The following is a 22,755-nucleotide window of genomic DNA, read 5'->3' on the forward strand; positions in this document are numbered from 1 at the left end:
CCCCCAGTTCCCATGGTTCACAGGGTACTCCTCAAGATCTGCAGGGATCACACTCATGTCATCCTGATAGTGCCGGCATAGCCGCGCCAACACTGGTAAACATCACTGCGGCACATGTCCACATGGGCGCCCCTCTCATTGCCCCTGCTCCCAGACTTGATCACACAGGATTGGAGCCATCTCCGCCACCCAAACCTGGAATCGCTCAACCTCACAGCCTGGATGCTCCATGGCTAAACCCTGTGGAGATGCAATGCTTTCAGCAGGTCAGGCAAGTCCTCAATAGTAGAAAACCCTCCATCAGAGCCGCATACATGGCCAAGTAGAAACGCTTCTCCATCTGGGCTGAGCAGCAGAGTCAGGCTCCATTGCTCGCCCCCATCTCTCTCATACTGGATTACCTGCAGCATTTGAGACAGCTAGGACTTTCCCTCTCTTTGGTTCGGGTCCACTTGGCAGTCATCTCAGCATTCCACCCAGGAGCGGAAGGTGGTTCAGTTTTCTTGAACCCATTGGTTTGTCCCTTCCTCAAGGGCCTGGATAGCTGTTCCCACATACTTGACAACCAGCCCCGGCTTGGAACCTCAATTTGGTCCATTCCACCCTCACAGGGCCCCCTTCGAGCCCGTGACTCATATAAGGTCACATTCCTAGTGACTATCACCTCAGCCAGGAGGGTGTCAGAACTCAGAGCACTGACGTCCGAGCCTCCATACACTGTCTTCCACAAGGGCAAAGTCCAACTTAGGCTACACCCAGCATACCTTCCGAAGGTGGTCTCCCAATTCCACATGGGTCAAGACATTTTTCTCCCTGTGTTCTATCCTAAGCCACACTCCTCCAGCACGGAGCTTAGGCTGCATTCCCTGGACATTCGCAGTGCCCTGGCATTGTATATTGAAAGAACCAAACCATTCAGGAAACAGGGGTGGCTCCAGGCCCCAGCATGCCAAGCGCGTGCTTGAGGCGGCAAGCCTCGGGGGGCGCTCTGCCGGCGCCACGAAGGTCCCCTGCCTGCCGTTCTTGGGGCAGCAAAATTCCTAGAGCCGCCCCTGTCAGGAAATCAACCCAAGTCTTTGTTGCTATGGCCAACAGGATGAAGGGACTCCCCATCTCATCACAGCCTATCTCCTCATGGATCGTGGTCTGCATCCATGAATGCTACAGTCGGGCTAAGGTGCCTGCCCCGCCAATCACGACCCACTCCTCAAGGGCACAGGCCTCCTCCGCAGTGTACCTGGCTCAGGTCCCAACACAGGAAATATGCAGAGCGGCCATGTGGTCCTCAATCCACACATTTATGTCTCACTATGCCATCATGTACCAGGCCAGAGACAATGCAGAAACCAGCAGGAGAGAGAAGCAGAATTTGGTCTGAGCCTTATGGGTACATTTTTTGACCATGATAGGAATTCCTAAAACAGTATTAAGATTACAGGATAAGGGAAGCAGCTGTTACAGCCAAGCTGCACATTCTCCTTACATAACTGCTAGAACTTTCTTCCATCTTGAACAAAACTCTTTTGAGTATTTTTGTTTGAGCTTGTGTTCAATAACTGTGTTTTTTTTTGCTTTGAAAGCATTTTAACAAATATTTAATGCTACATTTTAATTAGCTGGATTGACTTGTTCTTTGTGATATGCAATACTACTATTTTAATTTTATTCTGCATTTGTTTAATGCAGAGAGTAGCTGATATGTGTGTTTGCTTGTCAGTTTGGTTTAATCTTATATACATGTACCACAGTTCATTTTCAAGATGTTCACATTTTTGCTGTTTACTTGGCAATCAGTTATGCTGCATCTGCGTTTATTTTATGATCTGTGGAAGTGATGTGCTGAGAACTGGAAGAACCTGTACTGTTGTCTGCCATGTGCTAGGATATTTCCAGCATGCACCAAGAGAATGACTGCATGGTGTTTTACATGGTGCTTAGTGTTTCCAGGGTGAAGTTTATCTTGAGATTTCCTGAGAATGTCACAGAGACTTTCTTTATTCTTTGTGTTAGTAGTGATTCTATTTTCTTTCTTAATTCTTTGTAAGTTACATTGATATGTTTAGCATGGAACATATGGAATGGCTTTTTCTGAGGAACCCTTGGGTTAGTTTTATTGTTTTGGTTTTAATACATTTGATTTCACTTAGCTAGTCCCATACTCTGGTTTAGTAGGTCAATTATTTTTTTTAAGGTTCCTCATGTTGGATGTGTGTCTGTAGCAGTGTATCTTACTCGTTTCATTATTTTTGATGTTTAGCTGATACATGTGTTTTGAAGTATAGAATCAGATCTACGTCTTTTTCTCTGTGTAGCATTGTTTGATTACTAGGTTAACTTGTAGAAAAGAATTCCAGAAAAGCTACTGTTCTTTCATTTTCCAAGTGTATGTTACAGTTTCCAACACTCCAAGTATATTATTATAAATATACTGACCTTAGTAATTTTTAACAAAATCCTAAAACAGATGCTGCGAACACTGTCCATCCATACTGGAAGAACGATAGGCGGCCATGGATGTGGTTTAATTGGGCTGCAGCTTTATACACTTACAATATCTGGCGGTACCTGGCAACAAAGTTTACGGTATAGAGAGGAAGATGTCAGCTCCCTGCTGATCCAGACATAGGACCCCCCAGTGCATTTCTTCAGGTCTCTTAATGGGGGCCAAGAAAAGGAGAGGGGGTTTGCTCCACACTGATGAGACATAGGAGCCCCAAGCCCACCTTACTCAGCTCCCATAAGGGATGCTTTCCTTCAAATCCTTTTCCAAACCATTTTATCCAATAACCACATCCCTTCCACACCGAATACCTGCACTAGACATCTGCCACAAGTTTTATGTATAAAGTTGCAACACTGTAATTTAACCCCTCAACTCCACCCACCAGATCCCAGACCAGCTGTGGGGATGGTGAAAAAAACCCACCTTGCCCCTGCCAGTGACTCTGCCGGAAAAATTTCTTTTCAGCTAACCAAGGAAAAGAGGCAACTAGTATAATGCCCTCCGCATGTCAAAAGGGAACTGATACTTTTCCTACTTTCAAGGGAGTTGTGTGGATGAGTGTTGCCAGTCTGATCCTGGTAAAGAGCTTGTCTCCATGGCTGCATGGAGTTTAATTTTTGTTTTAGTCCTAAGTGGTGCACAGGATCTAGTCCAAAAAGTGAACGTAGCTGAACCACTCAGTAATAGCAATCATAATGAAATGAAATTTAACATCCTCGTAGGAGGGGGAAATACCGAAGAAACCCACCATGATAGCATGTAACTTCAAAAAGGGGAACTATATAAAAAAATGAGAAGGGTAGTTAAACGGAAATTAAAAGGAACAGTCACAAGAGTGAAGTGCCTGCAAACTGCATGGAAACTTTTTTAAAACAAGGCTCAACCTATATGTATACCCCAAATAAAGAAAAACAGTCAGTGGACCAAAATAAAATGCCACTGTGGCTAACCAGAGTAAAAAAGGAAGTTAGAAACAAAAAATATATCTTTAAAAAATTGTAAGTCAAACCCTACTGAGGAAAATAGAAAGGAACCTAAACTCCAGCAAGTCAACTGGAAAAATATAATTAGGCAGTCCAAAAAGAGTTTGAAGAGAAACTAGCAAAAAACACAAAAACTAACAGCAATTTTTTAAAAGTATATCAGGAGCAGGAAACCTATCAAACAATTAGTGGGGCCACTGGATGATCAAGGTGCTAAAGGAGCACTCAAGAATGACAAGGCCGTTGCAAAGAAGCTACATGATTTTTTTTTTTTGCATTGGTCTACAACTGCAGAGGATGTGAGGGATATTCCCACATATGAGTCATTCTTTTCAGGTAACAAATCAGAGGAACTAACCCCAATTGAGGTAGCTTCACTCAGAAATAGCTATCTAAATATTGTGGTGTACTGGGGATCAGGAATCATAACACTTCCAAATGTGAAATGTTTATACTTCATTATAGATGTTATAAAAAGTTCCCTAATGGGGCAATATATAAAAAGAATCCTGGAAACGGTCAGACAGTTCTAATAAGTTATGTACAAATGAAACCTGTTCACATTTATACTCTTTGCCTAATAGCATGTAGGGAACTGGGAATACTTAACCAAAAAGACGTTTTCTTGATTTAAAACTGCTTTTTCAGCTTGTAGCCCTTCTCTCTCTGCCTCCTTTCAGTGGAAAAAATAACAGCCCTGAAGGAAATACAGAAATATACCCTCTCTTGAGGCCTCGCCCCCATCCTCATGCAGTCCTTCTACAGCACCCAGCAGCAACTTGTGCTTCCTGCAGCCTGAATAAACTCTGTTTGAAAAACAATTGAGGTTAAAGGCATTACTGCTGTGTGTAGTAATGAACTGAGTGTGGCAATGTACTGCATTTCAGTTTTGTCCTTGGCAGACCACCATCTGGATTGACTTCCTGGGACTCTCCATTAATATGTCAGGGCACCAAGGATCTATGGTACCAAATAGAACAAAATGTCACTCACAGTTTGAGAGACCCCTCTGAGAAGGTTTTCGCATTATTTCTTTAGGCCTTACTTTCATGTAGTTTTGAAAAGCAAACATATAAAGTTTTACCCTCATAATGGATGATGCTTCAATAATAAATAAAAGAAAAAAAAACGTGGTCAGTAGACATATGGTATGTGTATTAGAGATTACTTGTGTAACTCTTCGGCCAGGTGGAGCCGACAGCAACCTGAGCCAGGGTCAATATCTAGGGGTTCCTTTTCAACAATACAACACAAAACCGCCAAGAGGCCCTATCCAGTAACCTGGGGAAATTGCATACCACCTCTGGGCACCTCTGAGAGGCAATACTTTCACACTCACAAGCACAAGGTCCGAGTGTAGAAAAGAAACTTTTAATGAAAGGAGGGAAGTCACCCGACATTAATTAGGGAAAATGCCGCAAGCAGGATTGATAATCATAAAACTGTGAGCAGGATGCCCACCCCAGTGTGTATGGGGTAGTGTCTGCTGCCTCATGTTCTTGAGTTCTACAACCAAAAGTTCAATAACTGTGCCCCTCTCTGTTCCCTCACCATACCCCACTCACAGTGGTTGTCCTTGGTCATTGAGGACCCAGGGTTCAGAAGTGCATCCATGTGTGTTCACCTCCTGCAGAGGTAGGGGGGAGAAGGGCACTTGGCTTGCTCCACTATCTGAGTACTTGCTCTGGCTGGCAGCCCCGCCAGCTGCCATTCTGCTCACCATCCTGCTCATTCCTCTCCACTTCCGCTGGCCACCTGCTCACCTCTTCCACCTGCTGCCTCTCTGCTGTGACCTCTGCAGGTCAGTCTCTTGCAATTCCACCCAACTCTTAGTGATTGTCAGTTCTCAGTGATTTGCAGCTCTTACTGATAGTCAGCTCTTAGTGGGGGAACCTGAAGCGGACTGGAAGGAAACGCTGTCCCTCCACTAGTGATTTCAGCTCTATTGAGCAGTTAAAATAACAAAAGACTCCTAATGTAGCCTATTTACCTCTGTCTTTGAACAGGGAGGAGGAACAGGTTAAACCAGACCAGGGACCATTAAGGAGAGTGGACACCGGGGTCTGGCATTCGATCTCCTGGCTTAGTGAGATCCTTTCAGCTGAGGGTGACTTCCTCATTTGAGACAAGTTAAGCACAGTTCTGCTCCCCTTTACTCATACAATAAAGACAGCAACATTGATGACATTTCACTACTTCTTCATTCAGTACTAAAGTGATTTGTAACCCAACAGTAGCCAAAGTTCGACACTTTAAGCAACACAGTTCTATCTGTTGGATATGTAGGCAGAGTAGGTGTGTTCATGTAAATACAGTTTTCTCCTAGGTGTGTTCATGTAAATACAGTTTTCTCCTAAAGTCTCGCCCCCTCCCAGCTAGCAGTCAGTGGAGAGCTCATTCAGACCATGCTTACACTTTTGAAAATTTTAGGGACATAATGCAAGACTTTATTCAATTAACTCCTTTATTTCATTTGTAATATTTGCATTAGCTTCAGTGTCATGTGCACATCATCATACAGTATGAAGCCTTATACCAATTACATGCAAGTGCATTATTTTATTCAGTGCCCCACTACAAAAAATGCTGTTGGCTGCTGTCACGAAGATGGATGAAATGTTCTTTTTGTTCAGTTATTACTGTTTAACAGGAGTACCTTTATACAACCAGGTGGCTGGTACTTGGTCATCTATATTAGGCATTTATATAGTCCTCATGTCTGTAGTATCTGAACACTTAGTAATCTTTTAATTTGTTTATCCTCACAATACCCCTGGGAGGTAGGGAAGTGCTGTTGTTTTTCAAAGAGTGTCCCTGTTGGCGCGCCACTTTACGGGCCCTGCGCTTGTAACTGGAGATTTGTGGTAGCAGAGCCCGGTTGGGCAGCGCATGGGCCATAGCCATCTTGCGCCTCTCCGAGCGGTTACATAGTGGTGTGTGGTCATCTGTCCCCCAGTTCCTTCTCTATTGCCTTTGGCTTGGGTCTGAGTGATCATCAGTGCCCTCTCTTACCTCAGATAAGATTAATAGTAGATAGTTCATAGTGATAGTTTTAGATTAGTTGTAGTTAGCTTCCCTATCTACTTGCCCTAATCTAATTTCTTCAATTTTCATTTAAAAAAAATTCCTTTCACCTTCCCTGTCTACCCCTGTCTCTCCAGCAGGCATACAGCTTTAGCCTCAAACAAGAGACCGATTCCCTCAGGCATGCCCGGCTCACCTAGCTTTAAACGCTGCCTGACTTGCAGACTTTCCATACCAGTCTTGGGCAGCCACGCTCGGCAAGACACACATTATTCAAAGGTGCCCACACTGCAGAAAACTGATAGCCAAGACAAAAAAAGTTAGGGATCTCCAACTGAAGCTCCTCATGATGGAGAAATCCCTCCGGCCAGCCTCCTACCCCGAGTCCAGGGGTCCCCCTGGCCAACGGTCACTGCCAGCAGCAGCCTCTGACGGGCTCCACTTCAACAATGGCTGCCAAGGAGCAGCTCCTAGAAAGGCTACCAAAAAGTGGTTGCAGACATCCCTGCACCAAGAATCGCCAAAAAGAAAGTGATATCCAACTGAAAAATCTGCCCCGGTGCCCACGGCACTGAGAGCACCAGACCGCAAGACACCAAGAACATCCGACACGGAGTTCCCGAAAAGCTAAAGATCCTATTCAAGCAAGCTCTATAGGAGGTTCACAAATTAAAATAAAACTTTCCAGCTCGGCACCCAGCGAAGATGATCTCGGCACTGAGCAGTACAATGGTGCCCCCTGCTGTACCTACGTTACACAGCTCTAAATCCTCAGCCTCGGTAGCTTCAACTCATGCTCCTGGGCCTTCCGCCATGCCATCTCCAACACCAAGCCTCATGGATCTGCAGTGATTGATGAGGCATGTGGATCTGATAGTGATCTCAGTGCCTGAATTTCCTTTTCTCGGTACAGAGGGTACCCATCCAGAAGAGTACCAAGCCAGCTGACGACTCCCTGCAGATCAGCCCCTCTTATCTCCAGTGATGAAGAAGAGGATGATGCAGTAATATACACTCCTCACTCAAGCCAGGACCATTTTATCACCAACCACCTGTGGATATACAAGGATGGTATGGTCACCCATGGGCAGCACCCCCCATACCATTCCCACCTAACTGGTCATACTGGGATCCATGGGCAATGTATAGGGCCGAAAACTGCAGGCTTCCTAGCCTGCCTAGCTCCAGAACAGCCAGGTCCCCTTCATCAATTGTCCCAGAACTCTAAGAAACACAAGAGGAAGAGACCAAGGAACCTGAGGACACAGCCAAACATGATAATTCGCTGCCTACTCATCTCTCATATTTATCACCGGATGAAACCGTAATACCACCCATCAACACACTATGGGGGATGATTTCAAATCCTTTCAGAACCTCTTCAAAAGGGTTGCTGAATCCCTAGACATTTCATTGGCACGACCCAGAAGCCCAACATAAAATGCTCCAGGCATCTTGTAACATTCCACTCCATATTCTTTATGGAAATATGCTTATGTTATGGATATGACATAATTAAGATGTACTTTATGCAAGATGGGTCTTGTGAGATATCATTGGAAAGGTTATAATTTACTAAATGTGATTATCCAATTTTTATACGTGTCATTTCTGTATCTAAAGTTAGGAATATGGACTATGTAACAATCACAACTGGGTTTGTATTGGGAAGACATCCACCTGACAATAGGCCATCAGATTTGATAAGCCATCAGGAAGGGACAACAAAACCATGAAGATACTAATCTCTCCCCCTCCTGGGAGGCATCCGGGAATGTAACTGTGACACTACTAGGTCAGATGGTCTTGTCACCTGACACTAAACATTATCTGGGACTTCTTGTAACTTTCCACTGAGATTAAATTTGGGAAACAAAGGAGTTCTACCTTATGTAAATCCTATTTAAGAGTGGAGTTGAAGGCAAACGGGACTCCTCCTCCCCATAGCCTGTCTGCCTAGGAAGAAGGACTGCTAAAGCCACCTGAAGGGAAAGCAGGGGGGAGTCCAGATTGAGACAAGGATCCAGTCTGAAAAGAAATATAACTGGAACTCTGAACCACAGAAGCTTTGTAACCTGCCTAAAATGACATTTAGGGTAAGAAATTACATTTTGTAACCTGTTTCTTAAGTATATTGAGCTTAGTTTGCATACTTTGGTGTATTTGCTCAGTAATCTATGTTTTGTCTATTATCTCTTATATTCATTTAAAATTCACCTTTTGTAGTTAATAAACTTATTTCTTGTTTACCACATAACCCTGTGTGTACAATTCATAATTGAAGAGGGGGAAGGGAGAGGCTGTGCATACCTTCCCCCACATTGAGGGAGGAGGTGGATTTCATAATATATCTTTGGGTCTGCATTCCAAGGGAGGTGGACACCTGAGTGCTCAGGCAAGTCCCTTAATCTGAGCCTTCCCAGAATTGATCTCAGTGTCTATCTTGTTCTGCAATTTGGGGTGGCCCTGTCTGTGTGTGTGCTGGAGGAAGCGTAATAGCTTGGCTCAGCAAGACAGGTAAAAAGGGTGCCTAGGCTGGCACAAAAGGCAGGCTCAGTGGTATCGTGGCACATCAGGTGACATCCAAGGGGTGCCACCCCAACACATCCCCAGCAGCAAAGATAGCTTTGCCAATTAATGATGCTGTTATGGAGTCTGCAAAAATAATCTGGCAGACATCTGCTACAGCACCACCTTCGTGTAAGAGGTCTGACAAAAAATATTATATGCCAGAAAAAGAGGCTGAATTTTTATTCATATACCTCGCACCAAACTCCTTAGTGGTGGAGGCAGTCAATCAAAGGGGGAAACAACACCAGGCCCAAACAACTCCATATGATAAAGAGTGGAAAAGGCTAGATCTTTTCGGGATGAAAGCCTGTTCCTCAGCTACACTTCAGTTCCACATAGCCAACTATACAGCCCTGCTGGCTAAATATACACACAATATGTTATCCAAAATGTCAGAATTTATTGAAAATTTACCAGATGACAAAAAAGAACAATATAAGGAGAACATTTCCAAAGGGTCTCTCATCGTCAGTATGGTCCTACAGGTCTCCCTTGACTCTGTAGACTCAGCAGCATGATCCATCATGACATCCATGGTCATGTGCCATGCATCCTGGCTCCAACTCTCCAGATTCCCAAGGGAGGTCCAGGCAACAGTTAAGGACCTCCTCTTTGAGGGTCAAAAACAATTCACAGACAAAACCAATATATCTTTAAACACCCTAAGGACTCAAGGGCAACCTTAAAAATCCTGGACATCTACATACTTGCAAACAAAAAGGAACAAGACAGGTTTTACAACCAGAGATTCTGGTCTACGCCATACTATTAGCCCCCAAAGACAGTGCGATCATTGGCATAAACAAAGACAGAACACATGTCGGCAGAACCAAGATCATCCTTCAGTGTCTCAACAATCCATCGCTAGACAATCATTTTAAAGGTATGGTCGAAGGCACAAGATCTCCACGCTCTCTGATTCCGAAACCAGAAATAGTCCTCCGCCCATTCGGAGACCACCTGTCACCATACTACCCAGTTTGGAACATCATTATTACAGACAAATAGATTTTTGAAATTACCCATAAGGGCTACTCCATCCTCTTTAAATCTATCCCACCTATCCACCCCTCTTCCCTGTCCCTCTTCAGGGATCCCTTTCACAAGCACCTGTTACAACAGGAAATAAACCACCTCATACAATTAGGTGCTGTGAAACCTGTACTGTTGCAACACAGGGGGAAAGGTCTTTATTCACAGTACTTTCTAACTCAAAAAAAGATGGGTGGGTGGAGACCCATCTGGATTTATGCAAACTCATCAAATTCATGAGAACACAACATTTCAAAATGGTGAGACTAACCACAATAATTCCGGCATTAGAAAAGGGAGATTGGCTCTCAGCCTTCAACCTTCAGGACACTTATTTTCATATTACCATCTGCCATCACATCGAAGATTCCTGAGATTCACCCTAGGGAAACAGCATTTCCAATATGGAGTACTACCCTTTAGCCTGTCAACTGCCCCAACCATTTTTCCAAGGTTCTCATTGTCATTGCAGCTCATTTCTGCAGACATGGAGTAATATTTCCATACTTGGTTGCTGCCTCATATGGGCACAAACACAGCAAGAAGCAATAAATGCCATGCCGAGCACAATAACCCTTTTCATGAACTTAGGATTGCAAATAAATGTGCAAAAGTCCAGACTGGTTCCTGTCCAAAAGTTGGAATTCATAGGAGCCTGTCTTGACTCTCTAACAGCAATGCTACCCCAACAGTGCTTCCTCATTCCAGTCAATCTAATTTCAACGGTGAAGGAAAGCCCACAGACATCCACCAAAATGTGTTTAAAACTCTTGGGGCACATGTTGGCAACTGCACTTGTTGTCAAACATGCCAGACTCCACATGTGATGCTTGCAGGCCTGGCTTCAAACAGCGTATATACTGCACAGGCACTCTCTCAACAGATGCCTCACAATGCCACGCAGAAATTAAAAGACTTGTTAACATGGTGGACACAATCAAAGAACATCTGCTCAGGAATCCCTTTCCAACAAAGAACTCCAACTGTGACAATGACAACAGACGCTTCCATAATAGGTTGGGGGGCACACATTCTCAACAGTATGGTCCACGGCTGCTGGACCCCAGCGAAGTCCAACCTGCACATAAACTTACTGGAGCCTAAGGGTAGTCCAAAATGCTTGCAACCATTTTCTCCCTCTAATCAAGAACTATGCCATCAAGATCCTCATGGATAGTATTGCATGCATGTTTTACATAAACCAACAAGGGGAAGCACGATCATACTCCCTATGTACAGAGGCAATATGACTTTGGAATTGGTGCATCACCAACAACATAGATATATCGGCATCCTATCTTCTGGGATGTCAGAATAGAGCAGCAGATATACTAAGCAGGGACTTCTCACAAACCCACAAATGGGAGATGGATCCTGAAATTCTCAAATCCATATTCAAACGATGGGAGTTCCCCACCATAGATGTATTTTCAACAGCTCAGAATGCTAAGTGCCCACAATTTTGTTCCAGGGAGGGACTGGGACACCACTCCCTAGGCAATGCTCTCCTCATAAAATGGGAGGTACCACTGATGTACGCATTTCCTCCAACTCCACTCCGAAGCTGAGTCATTCACAAGATCAAGCAGGATAAATCCAGGATTATTCTCATAGCACCCATACGGCTCAGAAAAATGTGGTTCCCATACCTGCATCAGATGGCAGTGAAGCCTCCTCAAACTCTTCCCCTAGTACCTCACCTTCTAGGACAAGGTGCGGGACACGTCCACCATCCCAACCTCACAGTCGTCCACCTCAAGGCCTGATTACTCCATGGCTAACAGGAGTCAAGGAGGCCTGTTCTGAGGAAGTAAAAGATATGTTACTGAACAGCTGGAGACTAGGCACAAGAGAGACATATATCCATAAGTGGAAATGATTCTTTACCTGATGCCAAGATAATCAGATCTTACCACAGTCGTCCCCACCCCCCATACAAAGGATTCTGGACTATATTCTAGGACTTAAAAAATCAGGGCTATCCACAAGTTCCATCAGAGTTACATTTGGCTGCTATTACCTCCTTCCACGGCCAGGTGGACGGGATCACTATATTTGCTCACCCAACAATTAAATGCTTCCTTAAAAGCATTGAAAACATTCATTCACCATAAGACACCCTACACCTATGTGGGACCTCAACCTTGTTCTACGCGGACTAATGGGAAAGCCATGCAGACAGTGCAGCAATTAGAGCTGGGCAAATGATGGATTTTTTTTGTTCCCTGGCAAGTTTGAAAATTTAACAAAATCAATAGACTGGGAAAGAACATAAGAGCAGAGAAAAAAAGGAAAAATAAAAAAGACTGAGAAATTCGGCTGACATAGCAAGCTTTTTGTTGTCACCTCTCTCTGCAGAAGGCTTGACAATACTTAGGCTCGTGCTGTGCTCATACAGCAGCCTATTATGTTGGTCAATATTCTCATTGCTTCCTTATACTCCCCTGTATCCATTTGTTGTCTCTTGTTTTATACTTACATTGTGAGCTCTATAGGGTGGGGACCACCTCTTTGTTCTGTGTCAGTCCTGGTCCATGATTAGGGCTTCTAGGTATACTCAGGTATAGCCTTAGTTCAGCAGTTGGTGGCCAGCAATCAGTATAGGGCACTAGTGTACCTTACCACAAAAGTTTTATTGCCTCACAGCCTTATGTTAGCGTATGGTCTTTTAAGTGTACTGTACTTTTAAGTATAGATGATGGACTACTTTAATGTCTCTGAAAGTACTGGTTAAAAAAAAAGACATAAATATATAACAGATGCATAAGTGGACCTCGGATTAAATGTACTCTGGACATAGAACCATCATTACATCCTTCACAATCAAATTTTTTTCATGAGCTCATGTGGTGTACACCTGTGTTAAGTTAGATGCAGTGCTCTTAGATGCAGTGTGGAAGACTTAGTAATTCAAAGTGGAACTTGTTTCTTTGTTCATTTTTGATTGCTCCATTCCTTCTCTCCAAGTGTATTGTGTTTGGCTTCTGTTTACACTTACAGTTGTTTTGCTAATACTTGATTTGATGCTTTTTCAGATTTACCAACTAATATTAATTGATAAGCAAAGAAACTAATATTATTTGATAGGTAAATTAGTTCAAGTAAAGTAGTGCAGGCAGATGGTATAGGGCACGTAAAGAAAACATTGATCAGTCTTGAACCTGTGTTACATTTAAAAAAATCCTTTAAAATGCAGCACAGTGTCCACCTACTAAATCAACATATCACATTTAAGAAATGAGAATATTTATTGGCCAAAATTTATTTAAACAAAAATCAGGTTGGTGTTTTTGTGTCCACGTAATAATGCAGGTTTCTCTCTCTTTTGTCTTGCGTATACTTAAGTCATAATTGCCAGCAATCTTATATACATTAGGGCAGACAATTATCTAACACATAGCAGTATGCTCTTTCAGTGTCAGCAGTATGCCTGTGCCACTCAATTCTTATTTCCTTTTCACCAAAGACAAAAACACTTACTTCCTTATTTTCCCATTGTGCTGTGGCAATAGGGACCTGGACGAAAGCCGTTTGATTTAAACTTAATCTAGATAAGACTGACGAGATGCTGATTGGCAGGGAGAAGCATTTATGGAAGTGGCAAAATCGATGACCAGTTTCTCAGTTGAGGGTGTCTGCCAACTGACTGTGAATATGCTTTGTGATCCTGTGGTCTAACTAGATAGATTCATCATTGCTCATGGACTACCAGTTAACATCACAGGCCGGACAGGCCTTTTTTCGTCTTTGAATGACCAAATATTCCAGGCGAGGCCAACCTGAACCTGAGAAGGAGCCAGAATTTACCAATGTACATTGCCAAAGAACCACAGTAATATGTCAGCAGCCCCCTATCAGCTCCCCCACACTGATCCCAGCACCTCCCACCCACCAGCAGCCCTGCCAATCAGCACCTCTCGCTCCCTCCCTGCACCTCCCAATCAGTGGTTCGTGACATGCAGGAGGCTCTAGGGGTTAGGGGGAAGGAGTGAGGGCACGGCAGGCTCAGGGGAGGGGGCGGGAAGGGGTGGAGTGGGGACAGGGCCTGTGGCAGAGCCAGAGATTGAGCAGTGAACACCCCCCGGCACATTGGAAAGTTGGCACCTGTAGTTCCAGCCCCGGAGTCGGCGCCTATAGAAGGAGCCACATACTAACTTCTGAAGAGCTGCATGTGGTTCCGGAGCCACAGGTTGGCCACCCCTGAAATATTCCTTGCTTTTCCCTCAGATGCTGATCTTATCATAGTCATCCCTGTGGGACTAACCATGACAGACATGCAGAAGCCCACCATCTGAGCAAAAGTATATTATACCTGTGCTCAACAAATATTAAATCTGTATTCTGTACTGGCTGCCAATCAACTTGTGTGTAAAACTGAAGTTGCCCTAAATAATCTTAAATAGCCTAGGGCATAGCTAACTTGGAGACAGTATTCCTCTATAATTTACCATGCTTCCTGCACACATTACTTCTGAGAAATTCTGTGCCACTGTGCATGCAGAATTCATGTCCCATGCTGGTTCTTTTGCTTCCCCACAGAAAAATGTTGGTTTGGGTGCCTGGAGCAGCTGGCGAAGAGGTGAATCACTGTTGGGAGGGTGTGGGGGTGGGGGTGGGAGGGCTGGGGATGCCCTGGCCAGTGGCTCCTATCGTGCACTGTGCTCAGCTGCTAGTACTAGCTGGGCTGGGGGCAGGGGAGGACAGGACTTGCTCTTCCCCTGCAAATAATGGCCGAGTCAGACCCTCCTCCAGCTGCAGGAAGCTCTGAACCCCCCCCCCCACTTCCTGCTCCCATTGTGCCTCAGCTGCGAGGGAGGGGTAACTGTATAGGGAGCTGCTCCCCCATCCGCACAACTCCCATGCATCTGGACTCCCCATTCCCATAGTCCCTTGCCAAACCTCACCCTCCCTGCACCCAACCCCCCACCCTGCTGGGCATCACTCCCTGCATCCAGACCCCCTACCAAGTCCCACCCCCGCACCCAGATCCCCACCCCTGCAGACAGACCAGGCCCCCACTGATCCCACCGTAATTGATCCCCCACCCCAAGGAGCCCCACCCACCTGCACCTGGATCCCCACCCCACTGAGCCCCAACCAGCTTCACACAGACCCTCACCCCACCAAGCCCCACTCCCCCAGCATCCAGAACCCCTGCTGAACTCCCACACCCAGACCCCCCCTGCTGAGCCTCATCCCTCCCCACGCACACATCTACTGAGCCCCAGCCACCTTCACCTGGATCTCCATGCAGAGTCCCATAGCCTCTGCTTCCAGAACCCCCCAACAAGACTGTATGCATCCACATCCTCCCTCACCTGGAACCCCCGCTGAGCTGTCTGCACTGAGATTGCTCCACAGAGAACCTTCTCACCCTACTCCTGGATCCCCCCATACTAAGACCCTCCACACTTGGATCCTGCCAAGCTGACCCTGCCTTCCTGCGCCTGGTGCTGAGGGGCAGGGCCCCATGGTGTTTCTAGGGTAGGCCCAGCCCTTGCACTGCATCAGGGTCGGGTGCAACCTCACAGCCTAGTCCATGTCCCTGTGGGTGAGGGGTTCCAGGGTGATCATACAGCCAGTGGCCTGTGTTCCCCCCTGCTATACTGGAGCCACCACATATATTTACTGACAAAATTCACAGAATTTTAAAATATTGTGTGCATTTTTTTTTGGTGCAGAATTTTTAATTTTTTGGTGCAGAATTCCCTCAGGAGCAATACATCACATCCTGAGCACTTACGCTAATTGCCAGCAGAGTAAAATTCAAGGAACACGGAATTTGAAAGAGCAGGTCCTCTGTAATGTTTTGGGGTTCAACTCACACCAGTAAGGGGTTGTGTCATTGCCTGGCCTGCAACTCTGGATGCCTTAAATGCTGTGCTGCTGTGGCTCACAGCCCTGCCATCAACAGCCCACATACACCCTGGCTTCTAACACCCAGTTGCTTTTTGCAGAGTGAACCTCCTACTCCTGAATTTTCCCAAAATCATCTGCATTTCTAGTGTCCTGTCCTCTCCTGGAACACGAATAGAAGTTAAGTTTGTTGCTCCTTTAAAGAGTCAATATATTGCAACTCATAAATGTAACTAGTTTTTGACAAATATTATTTCAATTACAGCACTGAACTGGTTTATGATAAAAGTAAAACAAGTTTATTTAATCACAGAGAGGTTTTAAGTGAGTTCAGATATAAGGAATAAAGATAGAAAGGGTTACAAGCAAACCAAAATAAAAATATGCTTATAAGACTAAAACTTAATTTCAGCAAGTTATAATCTAAACTTAGCTTGCAGAGATTTCATCCTCCTTATCTGAAGGGACCAAATGTTCTGTGATTTCAAGAGCTGCAGTCCCATAGAATCCCCCAAGTGATGGACAACTAGGGGGTTCTTTTCCCTTTATTTTTATAGTCCAGTAAACCTTGGAAATGTAGTCTTTGAAAAGTAAGTCCAGACAAAGTGGCTTTTCCTTGCTGGATGTGGATGCCATGCTGTTGGTGTAGACTCCATACTGTCTTCTCTCCCCCTGGTGATTCTTACAATGCAAATGATCGCTTCCTGCAACCTCACTTGGTTTGAGGTGTTAGCCTCTTTCCTTTGTCTGGAGAAAACCAGTTGATCAACTCCCCTGGACATGCCTGTTTAAATACAGTTTAGTCATGTATTTCCATCATATATTTATGTAACCCTTCTGCCAGGCCGAATTGATAGCAACAAGGGCCAGGTTCAATACATAGGGGTCCCTTCCCTACAACATAATGCAAAACCAGCTCAAGCCCCCACCAGTGACCTGGGAGAATCTTACACACAACCCTGGACACCTCGAAGAGGCAATATTTCCCTTCTCGCAAGCACAGAGTCTAGGTGTAGCAGAAAATGTTTAATAACGTGAGATAAACAACAAGCATTAAACTGGGAAAACACCTCAACTAGAGTTCATAGACCAAACCATGAGCAAAGACCCACCCCAGAAAATTTGGCCGTGTCCTCTTCCCTGGGCTCTTGAGTCTAGCAACCCCCAAATCACCCCAAGACTCCAAAGTCCAATACCCCAAATGTCCCTAGAGTCCAGCAACCCAAAGATCACCCACAGTCCCAAAAGTCCCACAACCCAAAAATCTCTGTCCTGGGTCAGTGCAGCCCCAGAGTTCAAGAGTCTATCTGCAGGGGTTTTCCCCCCGCCAGCCTGGATAGAAAGGGGCACCTTACGTGGTCCAGAGCCAACTGCCCTGCCTCGCCTTGGGATTCTGTTTCCGCCTTCCCCACGAACTGCTCAGCTCCGCTCCGCTCTGCTCCGCTCTGCCAGCTGCTCTGCTCCACCAGCCGTCCCGTGATCCACTGCAGCCATTCCTGCAAACTGCTCGGCTCTGCTCACTCCGTGGGCCGCTCCAACCGTCCCACAAACTGCTCCGCTCTGCCAGCTGCTCTGCTTCACCAGCCGTCTTGTGATCCCCTCCAGCAGTCCCTGCAAACTGCTCGGCTCCGCTCGCTCCATGGGCACTCCAACTGTCCCACAAACTGCTCCGCTCCACCAGCTGCTCTACTCCGCAATATAGCTTCAGGCTCCCCCACTAGTTAGCACAGCTCTTTAGTGATTTCAGCTCTTAGTGAGTTCAGCTCAGGAACCTGTAACTAAGATTCTTAAGGGAATCAAAAATCAGCTCTGGTATTCAACAGTGGAGAGAGGAGGAGGTGCAACTGATGCTTCTGGCTCACAAAAGGAGCCTACTCCCTTGTCTAGCGAGTGCTACTCAATTGATGGTGAGACTCCCTGTCACAAAGCAGTTTCACAGTTCCTCATCCACACAATCAGGGTGACAACACTCCACTCCTCCCGCCCCAACAACAAAGAAACTGGGGATCCCACAGCTGCCAAAGCAACCATCCCAGGCTGCCGTAGGCTATGCTAGGCAGGATGCGTGTGCCTATGCAAACACGATCAGCCCCTGAAATTCTTTTCCACACTCACCATAATTCATCACCAGATGTCAGGGTAGAGCTAATCCTGACTCTGCTTACATTTATAAAGTCTTTTGTGGGTTTACCATACATACATTACACATGAATATTAATGATCAGTGACTTACTAGTTTTCCAGTGATATATTATGACGTCATCTTTTGCATAAATGTCATGACAACAGAGTGTTAGGTGCAGTGAATATGTCAGGCCTGATGAGTTGCTGACACAGAATAGTGAGCTGCCAATAGGGCTCTGTGTCCCACTCTCATCTCTGGAGTTTGCTTCTGCTAGAAATATATATGTAAACCGGAGCCTAGCCACATTAAAGAATGATTGTGAAATCCTCTTACTTTTATCCTTTATGGCTCTGCTGATTACCATTGTGAGAGATTGTGTGTCCTGCAACAAAACCAGTTTCAAGGCTGTTTGCCATGGTAGAACGTGTATTCTAGCATTCTAGAGCCAAGGGTTTAAAAGCCCCTATGTCACAATTGTCTCTTAGTTTCTCTTCTTTATATGAGCCAGAGAAAATGCATAACCTGGGCATTTTGTTGGGATATATGTTAGAATAATTTGTATATTATTTGAACTTATATTATTTGTTTACTAGCTTGTTCATAGTTAGCTGTTTCTCATTTTCTGAATATGCAGAAATTGGTCTAATGAAAGTCATGTTCTAAGGGTTGTCAAGGTTTGCCTCTATGGAACCCAGTGATTAGCTTGTCTTTGTAAGAAAGGTAGGTAGTCTTCTAGCAGATGTGCTCAATGACCAGATCTCAAGGCAATGGGTAACCAGATACTACTACCCAGAGGACTCACATTACCCATGATCTTGTTGAGACTGAGGGCCATCTGATTTCATTGCAGGCTTTTCTCATTCAACTTTCCTCATTGGAAGAATGGCAGAGGAGGTGCTCATAGACGACTGTGGCAAATTTATTTGAATTGACACAGAGATCCTAGTCTGGTATGTTGGGTCAACAAGGGCTATTGATAGATGCATCCAAAAAAGGGAAATGACTTCATCCTGCATGTTGGTAGCAGTGAAAAATAACCAGAATATAATTTAAGTATCCAGTTGACTGACACAAATGTTCATGGAAAGTGAATGTCAGTATTCTGTTTAAAAGGAGCTAATGTACAGCATGCTCATCCAATCACAGAAAGGGATGCTGGAAGGCTGGCATTGCTTCACTATGAGGGCAGAATTTAGGCGTCTGTGTGTGGTCTATGATGTAAAGTACTTATGGTAACGGTGAAGTGTGAATGGTGGAGTAGAGGTTCTGTATCGTTAGATGGCTTAACTTTTCATGGACTTGATTTTGTGATTTTTGTGCCACGTGTGTGTGGCAGCTTTAACTGTTTCATTACAAAGTATATTGTGCATGATGTAAATGTCTTGTTGGATATACAAGAACACCTATTTAAATATTAAGATTACTAACACATTTTGAAAATTATTTTATGTTGTTTGTAGGTCAAATGTGTGTGGCCTAAACTGCTTCACAGTGATTTAATTTTAAATGTATATTAATTCAGTAAAAGGAAAAAACAATAATACATCACTTTGTATCGTGTGTATACTGGTGGATTGCTTGCAGAGTAAAAGGTTTAGATATATTTTGGTTTCAAACATACTGAGGTCACAATGGGTTTGTGCAATATATTAATAGTTAACATTAGAAAAATGTGTAATTTTTGTCTTAATTGTGAGGAAATTCAAATAAAGTATTGGCCCTGATCCTGCAGTTGGATCCATCTAGGCCGTACTCTGCTTTGAGCTCCACTGATTTCAATGGTCCTGTCCATGGGGATAATGACCTGACAGCCAGATTGGGACCATTGTTATTAATAATTATTTATTATTTGTATTGTGGTAGCAACCAAAGGCCCCAATCAGAATTGAGGCCCCATTTTGGTAGGCCCTGTACACAGGAAGAACACAGGAAGATGTGGTCTCTGCCCTAAGCTGCTTACAATCTATTGTAATAATATTATTTTTTTTTTCTTTTAGCATAAGGCGACATCAAGAACGGAGAGCAATTTTAACTCCAATTTTAACAGATTTCACAGTGCGAATAACTGCAGCTCCTGCAATCATTTTCACAAAAGTAATTTCACCAGAAAACTTGCACACAGAGGTTAGTACAAAATTTAAACAAAAATAACTGACTTTTTAACATGTACATTATTGTTCCCTTCACAAATTTTAATCTTGATAGAAAATACTATATTAAACAATATTAAAATAGTGTGTTTGTGGAAAAAGGAAAAAGTTTTTTTAAACAGTTCATAGAGCTGCTGTAATTTTGGTATTTAACTATGGCACCGTTATTGTTTATTATTTGCATTGTTTGAACAGTTATTTTTATTTAATTACATTATGATAGCACTCAAAGGCCTCATCATGACCATGATCTCATTGTGCCAGGTGCTGTACAAACACCCAGAAATAGTTTGTGTCCCAAAGAGCTTACCATCTCTTGTCAAAAACCAGATGAAAGGAAGGGAAACATGATTCAGCAGACTTATGAAGTGGTCAGATTTATGGTAGGCACACTGCAGAATTCTTAAAGGATTTATAACTAAAAGAGTTGAGAAGACATGATCCAGCACAATATTTAAGAAACACTATTTTCATGGGCACCATAAAAGCAAACCTGAAAATTACATTATCTCTACAAGAATCAAATAAACGCAGTTTGCTATGGTCAAATTTCCAAAGGCGTACTACTTTTCGTAGTAGGAGTAATAGGGATTCCTCAGGATATTCCAAATTGACTGGAAAGATTTAGCTGTAACTTTTACCAGTTTGTGGGTCAGCTCATTAGAGGAGCCTGTTACACACAAGAGACTGTGGTTCATTTCTTGGCATTAGCACATGGGTAGGGAATTTAAAACACATTATTTGGAGGGAGGTGCCAGTCATTGTTTGCCAGCTAGCAGGAGTGATTTTTCATAATAGCTACCTCCTGGGAAGGGCAAAACCGAGGTAGGAATGAAAATCATATTTGCACATTTGTAACAGGTGCAAGTTGGTGGAGAAGGAACAGATGTTAATTACATGAGGGAAAGATTGCAGTGAGTTTGTGTTTCATGTAGAGTGCCATCACAAGTGTAGGAGGGAGAGAGTTTTAAATTAAAAGAAAATTCAGGGGATAGCTGTGAAATGCATGGAAAGGATTCAGAGAAAAGAAACATATGAACATAACTATTGCTCACACTCAGGAATTTAAATGTTTGGGCTAGTCAGATTCACCTAGAATCTATTCCTTAGGGGACACTTAAGGTTGAAGGGTGGGGTCTACTATAGATTACCAAGAATATGAACATTGTTCACATGTCCTTCATGAGAAGGGGCAATGCTTTTGCTTATTAAGCAAACCTTATGGATTGATTCTGCTGTTCATCTCTGAATCACTTGCCAACAATGGTCAAGAGCTTTAGTTTTGTATAACTGTAATAGTGGTCATCCAGCTAACTCTGCTACGATATTAACAGTGGTTTACAGGCAAAGAGAAATCAAATAGGCTGGTTATCTTTGAGTTCCAACATATGATTTCAATATAAATCGAGCTGAGTTATGTATCTTCTTGGAAGGACAAGGCAAAGGAGAAATGTAGTCCATTGCCAAGCAAATGAAAAACAAAAATCTGACAATCTAGTGTTTGATATTACGAAGAAAAACAAGACCTCACACATGAAACATACAAGATTTGTGTTAATGGTTACATATGCTGTTGAAAGAAAAGCAAGGTATTAAACACAAGTTCTTCACAAGAAGTCTTATGGCTGGCACACCATTCTTTGCTACTAAAAGAGAGAAATAGATTTAACAGTCCCAATTAACATTGTGTAAATGGCTTAAATTGGGTTTGACAGAGAACTGTGGTATACTTACCTTTAAAATGTAAATTACCTGCCTAGTAGCTAGTATCTGACATGCTTTTTCTCCACAGGAGATTTTAGTGTGCGGACATTCTTTGGAGGTGAATATGACCACAAACCTGGACTTCTTCCTCAGCGTAGCTCAAGTACAACTTCTACAGCAGCTAGTACAAGCCAATTTGGTTGGACTGGAGCCTTCCGACAAGAGCACTGAGGTAGGTTATATAACCTATTTTCTTTTAGAATTACTGTGGCTTCACATCAGACATTTACATTATGTGTGGTGATAGAAAACGTGTAAGTAAATGAATTACACACATTATTGTTTATCAAGCTTTACTTACACTGTACTCCACTGTTATTTTGAAAATTAAGCTGTGCCTACTGCTTTGTTAATTACAAATACTCTTCAGGAAGTCACTCTGAGCTGGCTTTGTAAAAGCTTCCTCATGAGAACACATTGATCAGGAGACATGGGAGGATGAAAGGCACCTGGATGGATTTTAAGACAGAAGGCTGTAAGGTTATTAATGTTTAACTTTTATGGAAGACTCAACAACCTACTTCCCCCCAAGATATACCACTCATTTACTTGAATCCAATACAGTGTTAAATGACCTCCAGGCCAAACCAATATTCAGGGTTGATCCCCTTCACTCTAATCTCTAGGATTCAGCCCACCTTTCAATCATCTTATGTTCTCCCTGCAAGTGAAAAGGAGGATACACATAAAAGGTACCTCAGTCTATGAACACTTAACATCTTTCTTGTGACTAATAGGGTCCACCAG

At 43.7% G+C, this 22,755-nt stretch overlaps 1 protein-coding gene across 5 annotated transcripts in view; it reads left to right on the top strand.

The window, feature by feature from the left end:
* VPS13B (vacuolar protein sorting 13 homolog B) overlaps nt 1–22,755 on the top strand; it is a 928,813-nt gene that overhangs the window by 662,381 nt on the left and 243,677 nt on the right. For all 5 annotated transcript variants that reach the window (XM_030553556.1, XM_030553553.1, XM_030553555.1 and 2 more), the window contains 2 exons: nt 20,092–20,218; nt 22,037–22,180. In XM_030553556.1, the coding sequence (XP_030409416.1) occupies nt 20,092–20,218; nt 22,037–22,180 (271 nt within the window). The remainder of the gene's footprint in view (nt 1–20,091; nt 20,219–22,036; nt 22,181–22,755) is intronic.

The sequence above is a fragment of the Gopherus evgoodei genome, chromosome 2, assembly GCF_007399415.2.
Source record: "Gopherus evgoodei ecotype Sinaloan lineage chromosome 2, rGopEvg1_v1.p, whole genome shotgun sequence".
In the NCBI taxonomy this organism is placed as follows: domain Eukaryota; kingdom Metazoa; phylum Chordata; order Testudines; family Testudinidae; genus Gopherus; species Gopherus evgoodei.